This window comes from Fusarium fujikuroi, chromosome FFUJ_chr10, assembly GCF_900079805.1.
Source record: "Fusarium fujikuroi IMI 58289 draft genome, chromosome FFUJ_chr10".
NCBI classification, from domain to species: Eukaryota; Fungi; Ascomycota; class Sordariomycetes; order Hypocreales; family Nectriaceae; genus Fusarium; species Fusarium fujikuroi.
In genome coordinates, this window is record NC_036631.1 from 2,276,266 (window position 1) to 2,291,344 (window position 15,079).

The window sequence follows — 15,079 nt, forward strand, 5'->3', positions numbered from 1 at the left end:
AACTATTAGGCCTCTTAAAAATAACCGAAGACTACGTCATAGGCCTTGTCGCCGACACAACTTCCAGATTTATTCGCTACTCCCGGGAAGTCGGGGTGTCGAGCATAAAAGATCCATAGAACTTGGAGTTCCTGTAAAGAGTAGGCTGATAAAATGTTAAATATGCATGATGCGCCGCATACTAACTTTGCAGTACAGCAGACCGCGAATAGTCGAAGGATTAATATCATTACAAGGATTACAGCTGATCATTCGAATATCTATCTCGTGGGATCTGTGTTCCACCGCTTACACAGAGTCTAACTGCAGAAAGTTGACTTGAGAATGGTCTCACTCGAGTATGTCTCGAAGCTGCTCCCGTCGAAAAGCCTACGCAAGCTGGCCTCAGACCGTTTGACTGTCAACATGCAATGGAAGCTACAGACACCGGTACCCTTGATTCTAGAGAGCAGCGAGCTTTCCCCTGGTACACCACTCATAGGGGAAGCCATACTCGACACGAGGAAAGATTTAGACATCAAGATATTCCACCTAACGTTGCGCCTCCATCGCCACTACAAGAAACCCCTTCGTTCCAACTGCCCTGACTGTGCTCACGATTATGTTCAGCTTCAAAGGTGGACGTTCGTTCAAAGCGAAATCCTGTCAGCCAATGGAAAATATCCCTTCATGTTCACTGCGCGGCTTGACAACGACACGCCTCCTTCGGTGACCACACCTCTGTTGGACCTGACGTACGAACTGACTGCAGAGCTCATTCTAGCCACTGGAGAGCCCGTTGTCTGGAAACACAGGCTCGAAGTGAAACGTTTACTATACCGACCCGAAATTCTTCGTGTCATTTCTCTAGCAATTCCAGGAACCCCGCTAAACGCGCGTTTGTCGTCGGAACAAATTATCAGACTGAACAAGAAAACTCAGGTAGACTTTTCTCTCTCGAAAAGTAGGCACGGACAAGGAGGTGAGATCTACGCATGGGAAGCAATGGGAGTGGAGTGGAGGCTTGAAGAGCGCGTAGAGGCCCCACTAGGTATTTGTGAGCGACACGCGGACCAAGACGAGAGCGAGTCTAGCAGGCAAAGGCAAAGCGTCTCTCACACAATAGCAAAGGGACGGCCTCGCAACGAATGGAAGGTCTTCCAGAGTGATCAAGAGACGACTTCAACGCTGAGTTTCGAGTATGGCCCGATCGCGAAGATGATTCCAAAACGCCATAAGTCATGCGCGTGCGAAGAAGCCTCGAACAGCACCCTCAGGATTTCGCACGACTTTGTCCTGGAAGTTTCGTTGTCAGCAGTAACAATGACATTTGATAAGACCGCTGATACTGCAGCCTCTAACAGTTCTCGAATTATAAGAATTCGTCGACCTGTCATCATCACAGAGTGCCAAGATAATACTTTCGATAATGTTTTTGAGAACCTTGGCGAAGTGTTACCGGTGTATACAAGGGTCGAGTCTGATTTACCCGTCTACTTTGTATGATGAACTATAACAACATTTAGTGTATGAATATCTTGATCAGGCAGGACTTCCAAAAGAGTGCCATCTAAAGCTATAACCATGCATGCTATGGAGTTTATGCGAATCGATCGAACCGAACCGAGCCGATAATGGAAGCCGTGGATTAGTCTTTGGGAAGAGCACCACATCAGTTTTAGTCGGAAGATAAATATGTAATAACCAGCTACTTTGCACCGAAGTAAGCAGATAAACGAGGTTTAAGAGACCTTAATCCGGTCAAGTTAAATTTGTTGAGATAAGGCCAATTTATATTGGACCTTTATGCAGTACAGCAGATAAGGAAACTCATGCTGAGATACGCACAGTCAATCGGATCTAACCCGTAGATTTCCCGACAGAATCACTCTTGCTGGTTATAGCCGTCTTATCCGAGACACGTCACTATGGACTCTCTATTGTTTGCATCTCCAAAAGCAAGTGTGCGATTATGTATTATCAAGTTCATGAAGTTGCGCAAGACGTATTCTTCGATTGCTTTTTGATCACAAAGCCATGCCAGACATCCGTTGCCCCACAATCGTTCTAATCGGCCCTGAAGGCGCTGGAAAAACAACTATTGGAAAAATCCTGTCAGAGAAACTCAACAAAGAGATTTTCAGCCTCGATCGACACCGCAAAGAGCTATATGCACCGTTCGACTACGATGACGCCCATGCCGATAAAATCTACGAACAAGATGGTGTCGAGGCTCTGCTGAAGTACTGGAAGTACTTTGAATACAGAGCTGTCGTGGACATCTTGCAAAATGCGTTGAAGCCTGGGGATAGGTTTTATGGCAAAATACTCGACTTTGGGGCGGGCCATTCCATTCTTGAGAACAAGGAGGAACTGGATCGTGTTGCGGAGCTTATTTCCCCATATAAAGGGGTCTTCCTCGTTGTTCCGTGCGAAGACGTGGATGAGGCTTTGAGGATCATGGAGGAGCGGAGAGGCCATGAGTTGAGCTACAATCGACACTTCTTGAATCACCCAAGCAACAAGACGTTGGCAAAGCATATTATCTACACGAAAGACGTCAGTCCGGAGCAAAGTGCTCATGAGATATCGAAGTATTTAGACGGTTGACCATCATAATGGTGGCTCAAAAGAAGCCTCATGAGGATTTTATAACCGACATTATGTAAAGTTTGTCACACCTCGTACGAAATGACAGCTTTTGTGAATATTCACATGCAAATAATCTCTTTGGTGGGTTTCTGCCTGCCTAGTGAGATGGTCCGACCACTGTAGTCAGATTGACCATGACCCAATTTGGTAGGTGTGAATAAGATTAGGCCAGGCATGGCAAGCTTCAAATATGTCACAGTTCCTCAATTGGTGTTCAATAGATTTGTGTATCATCGATAAATACTGGATAATGCCCTTAGACACGTTGGACAAGCCGATAGACGATATGGTTGTCATTAATCAATCATGCCTCACCAATGCGATCCTGGCCCGAGATGTCGACACTGTAGAGTTAATGCTATCCTCTGGTGCTGATCCAAACGCTCGAAGAATCGGAAAAGAGACACCAGCCTGGCGCTCAGTGGATGGGCGACATATAAAGCCGGATAGGCAAGACCCCAGTTCGTGCCATGAGCTGTATCCTCTTGATCTTGCAATGACGAGCCGCCTAGATTGCCGACGTATCGCTGAGCTACTAGTCAGACACGGCGCTGATCCAAATTCTCACTACCCTCAGACTACAATCGCTCATCGAGTTTTGGAAAGAAGAGGCTCGAACCTCAATACGACTTGCGGGAAGCGGAATGTGTACCTCGACTTGATTCTTCGGCACCCACTGCTCAATGTCAATCTTCAAGATGGGGAGGGCATTTCATTGCTACAAACTGCCTTGGGTGTTGGGGATGCTGTAGCTGCACGGATACTGATCGACAGAGGCGCCGATCTGCGTTCCAGGGACGATTCTGGTCGGAATATCCTGCATCTTGTATCTGTCGATGATTGCGGAATCGACCTCGTTCAGCATATAATCGGTTTAGAACCAGAGCTCCAATATCAGTTCGACAAGCATGGTAGAACCCCACTTCAATATGCGATAGATTGCCAAAAGCCAGGAAACCCAGGGGATGAGGTTAAGCTTTTGATCTCTGCGGGTGTCGACGTCACAGCCAGAGATGCCAATGACGATACACCGCTTCACATACTCTTCAGAAGACCATTTCTTCTCGTTGCAGACCATTATGGTGATGCAGTTTGGCAGGGCTTCGTCAAGAATACAATTGACTTACTGCTCTCGAAAGGAGCAAACATCAATGCGCGAAATAAAGCTGGGGAAACGCCTGCATTCGGCTACTTCCGTGCGAGCAGCTTTAAGGTTGATCTCAGCTGGGCAAAGATGGATGAAGAGAGGCATAACTTGTCTAAGAAGTGGGGCGGTGATAGATGGAAGGTCAACAAGGAACTAGAAGAGCAGATTGTGGAGGGAACTGAGCCGAAGATCTGGGCATTCTTTGATGCGATGGGAGTGGAATGGTCGGTTATCAATGTTAAAGGAGAGTCTCTGCTTCATGCCGTTGCTGGCCAAGAACGGTCATTTAGAAGGGTAGCAAGATTTCAGTTCTTGGTGGGTCAAGGATTAGATCTCATGGCAGAAGATATGCAAGGTCAAACTGCGCTAGATATCGCGGCGCATGGAAAAGCAGACGACATCGTGGGATTGTATAAAGGATTCCTTCCGCCAGATATATGAGGCTGAAGTCCATGTCCTTCTCGCCTAAAACGCCGTCTCATGGCTGTGGACCTGTGGTTAAACTCCGACTACTTTAGCTGACACTTTTGTGGGGAATGACAAAGCCATTACATACCGTCAAAACTCAACAAAACATGGAACATGGACCAATGGCATCCAAGAGACATCAAAGCCCTTACCGTTCCCGCGGGAAGAACCCACATTTTGTCGGAATTTACCCGCAACGGCTGAGACCTTAGCCGGGACTGCAATGCGGCGATGTTTTGAAAAGGGAGATTTTGAGCGAAGTGCAGCAGGTAGGGGTATTTGGTAACATCGTGCTAGATTGGCAGTAGCTTAGAGTCTCATTAACCGAAACATTAACTGGAACTTTTCGGCCCTCGCCCTATTGGTTATGTCGTATGCGTCAGCCTCTGGAATTCAACGTACCCTCAGAGGAACGATCTAAACACCAACATTTTCACAACTTATCATATTCCTACCGCTTCTCAGATCCCCAAGTTTCCGATGCTTTATACACGGACCATAAATGGCGTCGAACTGTCCTTCGAGGACCGCGGCATGGTCACGTCTAATCCAACAATAGTCTGTCTACCTGGCTTGGGTCAGGACCACCGCGGCTATCAATACATCCTCCCCTTCTTGGTGAGCAAGTACCGCGTCATCAGAATTCTATGGAGAAGTCACGGCGCCAACAGCGAATCCACCGGCAAATGGAGCGTGGAGGACCAAGCAAACGATACGATCGCACTTCTAGACTCCCTCCAGGTCCAAGCATTCATCCCCATCTCTCACTTCCAGGGAGGTTGGTGCGCTATGGAGATGGCTGCGCGTCTGGGGAAGCAAAGAGTCCCGGCTGTGCTGTTGACCGATTTCATCCTCACTCGGCCCCCTGCAGAATTCATTAAGAACCTGCAGATGATACAAAACAAGGAGACTTGGCAGCAGGGTCAAGCGCCCCTCATCAAGAAATGGCTCAACAACACCTCCAACAAGAATGTTCTAGATCATTGTGAAAATGACCTAGACACCGACGGATTTGAGAGCTGGGCTTATTTCTGCTGGCTGGTGGAAAAGAATTATGAGCGCTGGGGCTCACCGATGGAGCGGCTTGGGGCTATTGAAGACCCTCCTTTAGTTCGACATGTCTTCAGCCATCCCAGAGAGGGGCCTTATCTTTCAGAACACGAGGAGTTTGCTCGGAAACACTCTGATTGGTTCAGCTTCGCCAGGTTTGATGGAGAATCTCACTTCTCCATTGTCGAGCTACCAGAAGCTGTGAGTCTGCAATTATCAGATCTTGTCGGCCAGATAAAGAGCAAGTAGTAAGGCGAGCGAAATTTTATGTTGAAGTAATTATTAGATTCGGGCTCAACACCAAACAGAACGGGTTTGTTTCATGACATGAATAGCGAGGGGTGATCCAGCAGATTTTTCGGAATTAGCAAGACTTTTACTCGCCTTAGTGTCTTTCATAGTGTTTAGTTCCACTCTACAGCATATAATTAGAAATATATCAAAGATCATTACACAAGTAATAGTCTATATAAATTAGATTGCCTCCTTGAGCTTCGGTTCGTGGCCTACTGTTGTCCTACCCTAGTCTTGACCCCGCAGACTGGGACGCTAACGGCGCACAATGCTCGTTCAACTGACTGTTAAACGAGATATTCAATGTCGGGGAATCATCGGCCCAGATCATCCGGCCCCTGCTTATCTTAGCGTACTTTCCCTTATCTGAAGCGAGTTGTACCATTCATTGGGAAGGCCTTGGTAAGGTAATCTACGGTGTGATCGCCGAACGATGGGGTAAAAAGATTGCCATTATTGGTCTGGTTATTGCCACTTTGTGTAAGTACTTCCTCCTCGCCTCAGTTACTCTCCTGCTAACCATTGAAAATGGTGTTCTTCAAACGACCGCAACCACAGCTGTTCAGCTCCACCATCGGACGCTTCATCTCTTCGCCATGACAGGCATGACCATCGTTGTCGTGCCCATCTACCAAACAGAGACCGCCCCAGAGGCACTATGGGGCCTGATCACCTCTCTAGTTCAGCTCATTATTCTTCTTGGCTCTCTAGTGGCGTCGCTTGTTACCTGCGGCACTAGTTCGATGAAGACCAGCACTGCATGGCACATTCCCGTGGCCTTGCAATTACTCGTACCGGTCTTTCTACTCGCTACATGGTTCTGGGTCGCTGACCCCGCTGGTTCGCGTGCTCCCCATTGAAGAGTATATGCAGCATTAACCATAGTAGGCTCTTGGCTAAAGATTGTGGAGACGAAGCTACCAAGTACCTTCGCAGAATCCGAAAGGACAAGTCCGAAGAAGACATCGGATTCGAAATTCAGGATATTTGACATGTCTACTCTAAGGATCGCAAGGGTCAATGGTCTGAGCTCTTCAATGCCAAGAACAAACGCCGTACTATGGTAGCCATACTCGTCATGATTGGACAGTAGATTACAGGCCAGGTTTTTGCCGCGCGATACTCCGTCATCTTCTAACTGTCGCAGGGATTAGGCGTGGGAAGCTCTGTGTTTTCTATGCTCAGCTCTGTCACTGATTTTGCTTGTCGCAAGTGGACAGCCATTGGGTAACCTTGGTTTTCTGAAGACAAGGACGGCAGAGGAGGCTCTTGGAAAGACCTAAAAGAACGGCCCAGGGTTGAGGTGAAGGAGTTGGTGCGGCCATCAAGGCAACACGTTAGATAGCCTTTGACAAAGTCATGAGTAGCTCCATTGGTGCCAAGTCTCCTACTTCGATAATCAGATCATGTAGCCATATACTAGTCGATATTCCCGACTGACTATACGGCCGCACATAGAAAATCGACGATTCATATCCCCCGCATAGAGAAAAAATCCATTTTAGGCCATCCATGAATCCTACCTACTCTTTTCAGCCAATTTGTGTTACGACTCCAACGTAGTATCAGGCCGAGGCTGCCCAGGATAAATATGCATAACCCCGCGTCGTCCTATATCCAGCAACCATTAAGGAGTGCTCCGCGAGTGACGATTGGTGCGGTTGGTGTCAACGACGGGCCGGTGGTAATGACCTACCTACTTGGTTGTTTATGTTAGGGAACGCGTGTAATGTCCGTTCTCGGACTTCATACATCGCGGACTATTCTTGCTTGATATGAGGTGCAGTGTAACCAGAGGAGGTTCTCGTGCAAGGAACTTGTCATGTTATCAGGCAATGTTAAATCTGATGTACAACGTATCCTCGGATAAATCTCCAAATCAGTATATTCAAATGTTTGTAATGCTTACGATGAGCATTTGAATGCAACATCCAAACCTGGCAAGCCATGATCCACAACAGTATAAAATAGTAGTCTTGCCGTTTGTACAAACCACTCTTCGCTGGTTGCCAACACAGAAATCTGTTTTGCATTGTCATTGTTCGCACCATCAGCCCTCAGAATGAAGACCTTCCTTACCATCCTTCTCGCTCTTCCGGCTGTCTTTGCCGCACCAGCAGCCAAGGCTGGAAGACAGGTTAAAGCTTGCGCTTGTGCCAACGCCGCTGGCCAAACAAAAATCGACGGCTACTGTCCATACATCGCAGGCAGCAATGTCAACGTCGATGGACAGGATTATGTGAGTTACCTTAACCCGAGTCCACTACGACTCAGCGCACCAAGCGTGTTTCATTCAAGCTCTATCATTTCTATCTACACGAGGGGCTTGATATGACAGCTTGACCGTTCTACTGAAACAAGTGCTAATGAGACCCTTTGTAGTGCTTCCCCGCTGCCACTTGGTCGGAGTACATGGACACCCGCTTTACTGCCGAGTTCTGTCCCGGGTACTACCCAGGCTACCCCAACCCAGTCTGCAAGACTGTCACGGTCTGCCCGTTGATTGGCGATTACCAGAAGATCTGCTAAATGTGTCGGTATCGGATGGGGATATATATTACATTCACTTATACTTCAACTGTACATAGCACATAAATTTATTGTTCATTATCTCGAATGCAAATATGGAGCCCCAGATCAATTGTCAGCATCTTCGTCTGACGAATCTCGACCATAATGCTGCAAAATTCCCCGCGATATCTTGTTCCTATCTCGTTGTAATCGTAACTCTTCCATCATTTTCTCTCTATCAAAGATGATCTGGGTGAGTCCTAAAAAACGAAGCTCGCGACCTGCAGCTATTGTTCTAGGGTTACTAGCTATCTTCTGTACCATAACCAATGTGTTGCCATCAAAGTCTGCATCGGGAAAGGTAGAGAAATCAACGGCTTCCAAATCCGCGTCTCCAGTTGGTGACCAGTTCGGGATTACCTTGCCTCTAGGCTCGAAAACCATCCCTTTTTTTATCCCGCTGCGCAATATTGGACAGGAAAATAGCAACGAATCTTGGAGGTTTTGATCTTTTCTTCTTGAACACAACCACTGCAGCGTAAATGTCCGTTTCGGCTCTTCCAAACAGCTCGATATCGGGCACCTGGTGGCTACCTCTGTGAATACGGCGTGGCATTATCAGTGGCAGTACAGGCGGTGTCTCGGATGCCCACGCGGTATCAGACTCATCGCTGGGGAAGATGCCGTATAGACGATAATCTGCTGTTCCTCGGGGAAAGCAGAGGAGAAACGGACTCCCTGCTTCACGCGGTTGCCATGTAGAGACTGAGAGGATAGTCGCATATGGTTTCTTTACCAAAATACTTCTTTGCATCGCTGTCGACACTGTATCCACGTGATCGGACGGTTCTTCTGAATCAGCTGATGCATGATCGTCTCTGGGGAGAAGTTCCTCCTCTTCCTGAAACATTATGCTGTCCTTCCGAGCCATCTTCACCGGGAAAAATGTTTGAGGCCAGATCAATCGTAGATACCGCTGCGACTCGCCAGTTCCCTTCCTAAGGAGTGGTATCCATATCCGTGATACATGTCGCGTTGTCGTTGTACTCGTGGTCTCAATGTCCCAGCAATCAAGCACGCCAAATACGAAATTAGGAACCAAGGTAGGCACAATGGGCAGAGTGATCTGCAGTCCAGTGTTGGTCAGATGAAATGAGTACGAGTGATCCTCTGGTGTATAATGCCTCTGCAGCTGCGGCGAGCTACTAACAACCACGGACTGAGAGTCGGAGAACTCCCAAGGTGAGCGAGGGAGAAAATCGACATATTGCAGTCGGGACGCAAAAAAGCTATGATCTGCGTATTTATGAATGATTTCTCCAAGTAGTCTAGTGAAAGCTTCAAAACCTTCTCCATATACAAGGCATGGAGATGTCGAACAGTCCGAGGAGAGAGTAGGCCTGATCCTCAATACGTGTTGTTGAACGACGTGAAGCCCAGGCCATTCTCTGTGCAACGCTGTATCTCCGTAGTGGATGTGCTTTGGACAGCCTGCCCTTGAGCAGACATGACCAAGGAATGCCTGTGATCTCAGTGATACAAGGTGCCAGCTCGGACTTTGTGGCTATCATGGTCCAGTTGCTGGAGAAGAAACTGACATTCGGCGGAGCGATCAATTCCTGGAGGGTCCAGCCTCTTGTGAACCATCTTGCATTCCTAAATGCACTATCTGGCTTGGTGCATTCGTCCAAGGTCATGGCAGGGACATCCTCCAAGTATACATAACAGACAGCAGATCGTCGGTACCATCTGAACATGGAATTAATAGCCTCAGACAACTCTGCAGAGCTGCTCTTATCGATGCAGTTGGTATCCACCCATACGTGATTTAGCTGGTCCTTAGCAGCTTGAGTACAGGCCCAGACGATCTTCTGGAACCCGGGCTTGAAGCGACGGTTCTTGCGATCAGCCCAGTCTTGCAGTGAGACTTCACCGTCGCCCCATGTATGTGATAAGATAGCATATTCTGGAATGGAGACATCAAAGAATTCTTCGACCTCGAGTGTCGTGGTATTGATGAGTCGCATGTTGACTTTGATATAAATAAGATGCGAGGGTGAGGAGGTGCGATATTATTTTGTCTTCAATTGATACAGCCTTACGATCAACTAGAATCAGCCCGCTGTCGTTCAATTACAACTTGTCTGATTGGGTGATGACGGCACAGCCGCTAGGCTTAGACTAGACGGGCGAAACCTCCGTCAGCTTACCCTAAGCTTAATGGGGACGGGCTTTCAATTGCTTCGTTCTGTCAAGTAATATGGCATTATTATGCACAATATCAGATGCATCGATGACAAGACGGACCAGCCTGGCAGTCATGGAGAGTCTCAGCATAGTCTATCTAGGATCTGTTAAGAAACGCAGGCAAACGCACGTGCATACAATGTTAATTTGGTGCCCTAAGGCTCTAACCATGAGATATGCGTTACTTACTTTTATAATGTCAGTACGCCAGCGATAGATGCCAAATGACATTTCTTAACTGATTGTTTTTGAGTTTCTATACATCCTGCATTACTTGACACAAATTAGCCTTGAGCGACGTTTCGACTTGTGCTCTAGACACCATGGATTGTGATTTACAATGCTTTCCGTCCGAACAATGCACACTCTACTTCGGGAGAATCATATTAGCATTAATATACATACTTCTTCTTGACCTTTCCTCCTTCACTATAATGCTTCAAGCGAATAAACCTTCCATTGCGTACAATTATGACACGGGACGTTGCTAGACGCCGACAACTGCGGCACGGGCCGTACTTATGGGACGGCGCTTAGGTTATCCAGTCAGGGCCTGTCCCTGCGTCCATCATTGGTCTCAAGTCTATTTTAAGTCATCTCACGGCGCAACAAAACCACTTTCAGTCCAATGATAGAGCTACGAGCAGATGGATATCTTAGAAGTACACGTGATAAACCCGGATCAGTTCAAAACCCCTCATAATTTCTCCGTGAGGTCTTTTTCTGCAGCAATCAAGTTAAGTCACAACATATCATCACCAGTAATATGATTTCAACACAACCTCCCAAGCACCGCGATGAATTTAGAGTAGCAATCATGTGCGCTCTATCTCGTGAGGCGGATGCAGTGTCGTTACTTTTCGACGAATTTTGGGACGAGGCGGGTGATCCATATGGCCGAGTGAAGTCAGACACGAATTTCTACATCACTGGACGCATCGGAAAACACAATGTCGTCTTGACGATCATGTCCGGAATGGGTACAAATAGCGCGACTTACGCAGCAGTCAACTTGAGGGCAAGCTACACTGGTCTGCAACTGATTCTCCTTGTTGGCATCTGCGGTGGCTTGCCACGCATAGGCGACAAAAATGCATATCTAGGAGACGTAGTAGTGAGCAAGCAGATTGTCGGATATGATAACATGTTTGACGATGGTACTGGAAGACCTAACGCAGATGTACGACCATTGCTGGCAGTACTGGATACAGAGTTCATGGAGAAACGGTTGAAAATGGCGGCTGCAATCTATCTGAAGGAATTACAGCAAGAGGCAAAGGAACAAATGCGTCGAGCCGAATATCATTATCCCGGGGCAAAGAACGACGCTATTTACCCGCCCGAATATTCGCACAAACACAAAGACTTATGCCGTGCATGTGCTGAAGACCCCGACTTCTTTTGCAGATCAGCTTTCCAATCTTCATGTGTTGAGATTGGATGCGAGCCGGATAAATTGATCCCAAGAGAGCATAGAGAGGATCTCCCCATAGGTGCTGACTTTGCCCCTGAGATCTTCATCGGTCGACTAGGTTCGGGCAATACTGTTATGAAAAGTGGCTTAGACCGTGATCGAATCGCCGCTAAATATAACGTTGTTGCATTTGAGATGGAAGGCGCTGGAATAGGAGAAGAGTTTCCCTGTATTGTTGTCAAGGGCATATGCGACTATGCAGATAGCCACAAGAATAAGACATGGCAGAACTTTGCTGCTGCTACGGCTGCGTCTGTTGCTAAGGCTATTCTTGCATGGTTCCCAAGCAGCAGTGGCGGCCAGCATGAGCCTTCACCGAAAGGTATGACTTGGTACTCTCTCTTATCAGATACTGACGTATAGTAGCATATCACGAATCAAACGAGCTTAGCGTCGCCAACAATGCACTTGTAGACACCGCTTGGGTCAGTCAGGGTGATATCCTAGGAAGCTTGACATACAACTCTGAGCCGGTACAAACGCCTGAACAGTTAAGTATAATTGAGGTTCATCGCAGGTATCTAGATAATAGTACTGAGTCTCCATGAGGAGTAGAGCTAACAATGACATGTGCACTCGGAGTAGAGTCTACATAGGATATGAACGTACTGCGTTCTTCGTTGTACTGCATGCAGTGTGGCTCTGGCTTCTTCTCATGGCTCTGATAGCTGTAGAATAAGAACTTATCTAGTGGTTTCAATTACATACTTATTATTGCGGGTATCCATGGAATCTCACTTTAGCATACAGCGAAGGGATCAGGTCATGTTCAGACATGTACAACTTTCAATTTATATATACTTTGAAGTACCGACTCAAAACAACCTCTCTTCGTCTCTTTCACTTCCATAATATGTACCAAACTCTCCTCATCTTATCTCATGCAACTCGTCCGAGTCATATCCAGTCAACAGTCAAGCTAGAGCCCTTTGAGCTCTCTAGTTACCGACATACTTGACAGTAACAGAGTTGCTGGTGATAGATCCAACAGCCTGGACAGTCTGGCCCTGATCAGGAGAGATATCAATGATCTGAGCACCAGAAGGACCAGAAGTACCCCTGGTTCCAGAGACAACAGCGTTGGTGAAAGTAACAGTGCCAAAGTCGGCAAGGTCAACCTGGCTACCACCCTCCTGGAAAGCCTCAACAATCCACTCAGCGTTGGTCTCGCAGAGAGTAGAAGGAGTGTTGGTGAAACTGTGAGTGACCTTCTGGTTGGTGGTCAAGTTCTCAAGGGTAGCAACACCCTTGGTCTTGGAGGAAGCATCAACAGTCATGCGGATCTGGTCGCCGACAGAGACGTCAAAGTTGTTGAAGCTGTAGGCATAGTCGGGAATCCACTCATACCAAGCATCGAAAGATCCATCGGCATAGAAGGAGATACCAGTCTGAAGGATAGCAGTCTGGCAGGTATCGCCGTCGATACCAACCCAGGCAGAAGCAGCAGCGCCGTCGGCACCGCTGACCTCAGGGACGGTGATCGTGCCCTGGACTTTGTTGTAGCCGCTGCCGATTTGGACAGCGCCAGCCCAGTTGCCAGAGTACTGGTCGTTCTTGGTGCGAGCGTCAGAGAGAGAGACGAGTCTCTGGTTGGGGTGAGAGCTGTACTTGGCTCGGCGGGCAGAGCGAGGGACGACTGGGGAGGTGTCACGGGGAGTGAGCTTGGTGCCAGGAGCAGCGAGGGCAAGACTGGCGGCAGCGAGGAAGAGAGTGAACTTCATGATGAAGGTTGAGTTGAGAGTGCTGGACTTGAAGAGATGAGATGAGCTTGATTGTTTCTGATGCTTCTGGATATTCTTTTCTCTTGGCATTTCCTTAGACTTATATAGATTTTGCGTGTATAGTATTTTCTATGTGCTCTACTATCTATCCCATTAGTCCAAATCGACTATTCCTCAAAGCGTAGGTCCATAACTTCAGATATCCTCGATGCCGTACTTCCGTATAATCAGCTGCAAAGTCCACAACTACTAATGTGTATCGTGAGTGCGGAATATTCTATCACATCTCTATAGCTGCAGTTCCGCAAAACCTCCTCCCTTTTCTGGACATTTCACCATTAGCCCCGGCAGTCATGTCTATCGGGGTTTATACCACTTGCCTATCTGAAAGGGACCTTTTATAATACCGCTATCACTGATGCAGCCTGGTTTCCGAATGTGGGCATGTCCGCGGCTTCGTGTGAGATGATTGGGGGTGAGTTGAGTCTAGGACCTGATTGTAATCAAGCTTGATCTGGTAAGTGCGCCGAGCCCGGATGTAAAGCGGCATCTCTTACAGCTGGTCTGCGGGAGTTGGCATGATGTGCCGTATAAAATGACAGGGGTTCAATCTCCGACAGCTACAACGTAGGAAGTAATTACGTTATATATAGAACTTCAACACTTGTAAAGATCATCTACAGTGGCAAAGAGGATAATTAGGCATTTAACTTAGGTTTTGAGGATGAACAGACCCTGATGATCTCTGATCTTGACACGACAGTGCCATGCATGAATATCCATGCTATTCTGTTATCAGTCGCGATCGGCGCTAAATTCGGCATAAAGATGCCGTGCAACTGCTTCACAATAACTGTCCCCTACAAACACGGCAATGATGTGCAGCAACCCATTTATTACAACTGGGTATAACTCATGAACTTTTGTCGATGCTAAAGAGCCCTTATCACATGGGTCTATGCGTTGGTGTTGCGCTATTTACCACGATAACTTGCCACGGCTCAGACAATTCCCTCTTGCGCTGACATGATCGAGGCAGTCAGTTGTCCCCTCGGATGGTCGGAGGAATGATCGGGATGTACTGTTATGTCGAAAGTCTCCAACCTCTACCCGTTGTCCCGTGGCTGGCTCTGTAGCAGTCGCTCGTAGAGAACTGCAGTAGTTATAATTGAACAGAATCAACTATTGAGACATTACGTTGCAGAAAAGTTTATGATTTCGGATTGCCAATGGACAGGAGGCTTTGTGATAGTTCTGGCTGAGTTGAAACCCAGCCTTGACGATGTAATACAAAGACATGTGCGAAGTAAACGGAAGAGACAAGCAATGCAAAACATGAACGTCGCGAGAGAAAGCACCCTCAATTGACAGGCGAAATTAAGTTCTGGCATCTATGGTAAAGTCGGGGTGGGTTTGCTATCCAATTTGAGGTCGCATATGCAGGTTTAAGCCACGGACCTGTTGCCCAATGTGAACCATCATTTTGGATTCGATAAAACGTCATCTGTCGTGTATTTTAAGCTTATTACTGATTCT

The 15,079-nt window shown here is 47.4% G+C and overlaps 8 protein-coding genes; 6 read left to right on the forward strand and 2 right to left on the reverse strand.

The window, feature by feature from the left end:
* Window positions 1-324: 324 nt before the first annotated feature.
* Window positions 325-1,485, forward strand: FFUJ_11091 (uncharacterized protein; the record flags this gene model as incomplete). The annotated part of the gene is made up of 1 exon (XM_023569949.1): window positions 325-1,485. The coding sequence occupies one exon, from the start codon at window positions 325-327 to the stop codon at window positions 1,483-1,485; it is 1,161 nt and encodes a 386-aa protein (XP_023437094.1).
* Window positions 1,486-2,016: 531 nt separating this feature from the next.
* On the forward strand, window positions 2,017-2,589 carry FFUJ_11092 (uncharacterized protein; the record flags this gene model as incomplete). Its single annotated transcript, XM_023569950.1, has 1 exon — window positions 2,017-2,589. One exon carries the CDS (start codon window positions 2,017-2,019, stop codon window positions 2,587-2,589), a length of 573 nt encoding a protein of 190 aa, XP_023437095.1.
* A 232-nt stretch (window positions 2,590-2,821) lies between these two features.
* Window positions 2,822-4,219, forward strand: FFUJ_11093 (uncharacterized protein; the record flags this gene model as incomplete). The annotated part of the gene is made up of 1 exon (XM_023569952.1): window positions 2,822-4,219. One exon carries the CDS (start codon window positions 2,822-2,824, stop codon window positions 4,217-4,219), a length of 1,398 nt encoding a protein of 465 aa, XP_023437096.1.
* A 507-nt stretch (window positions 4,220-4,726) lies between these two features.
* FFUJ_11094 (uncharacterized protein) lies at window positions 4,727-5,545 on the forward strand (the record flags this gene model as incomplete). Its single annotated transcript, XM_023569953.1, has 1 exon — window positions 4,727-5,545. The coding sequence occupies one exon, from the start codon at window positions 4,727-4,729 to the stop codon at window positions 5,543-5,545; it is 819 nt and encodes a 272-aa protein (XP_023437097.1).
* Window positions 5,546-7,652: 2,107 nt separating this feature from the next.
* FFUJ_11095 (uncharacterized protein) lies at window positions 7,653-8,119 on the forward strand (the record flags this gene model as incomplete). XM_023569954.1 has 2 exons in its annotated part: window positions 7,653-7,829; window positions 7,973-8,119. The coding sequence occupies 2 exons, from the start codon at window positions 7,653-7,655 to the stop codon at window positions 8,117-8,119; spliced, it is 324 nt and encodes a 107-aa protein (XP_023437098.1).
* A 409-nt stretch (window positions 8,120-8,528) lies between these two features.
* Window positions 8,529-10,128, reverse strand: FFUJ_11096 (uncharacterized protein; the record flags this gene model as incomplete). XM_023569955.1 has 2 exons in its annotated part: window positions 8,529-9,397; window positions 9,462-10,128. 2 exons carry the CDS (start codon window positions 10,126-10,128, stop codon window positions 8,529-8,531), a joined length of 1,536 nt encoding a protein of 511 aa, XP_023437099.1.
* Window positions 10,129-11,114: 986 nt separating this feature from the next.
* On the forward strand, window positions 11,115-12,370 carry FFUJ_11097 (uncharacterized protein; the record flags this gene model as incomplete). XM_023569956.1 has 2 exons in its annotated part: window positions 11,115-12,144; window positions 12,189-12,370. The coding sequence occupies 2 exons, from the start codon at window positions 11,115-11,117 to the stop codon at window positions 12,368-12,370; spliced, it is 1,212 nt and encodes a 403-aa protein (XP_023437100.1).
* Window positions 12,371-12,760: 390 nt separating this feature from the next.
* Window positions 12,761-13,543, reverse strand: FFUJ_11098 (related to aspergillopepsin II precursor; the record flags this gene model as incomplete). Its single annotated transcript, XM_023569957.1, has 1 exon — window positions 12,761-13,543. The coding sequence occupies one exon, from the start codon at window positions 13,541-13,543 to the stop codon at window positions 12,761-12,763; it is 783 nt and encodes a 260-aa protein (XP_023437101.1).
* Between the last annotated feature and the right edge of the window lie 1,536 nt (window positions 13,544-15,079).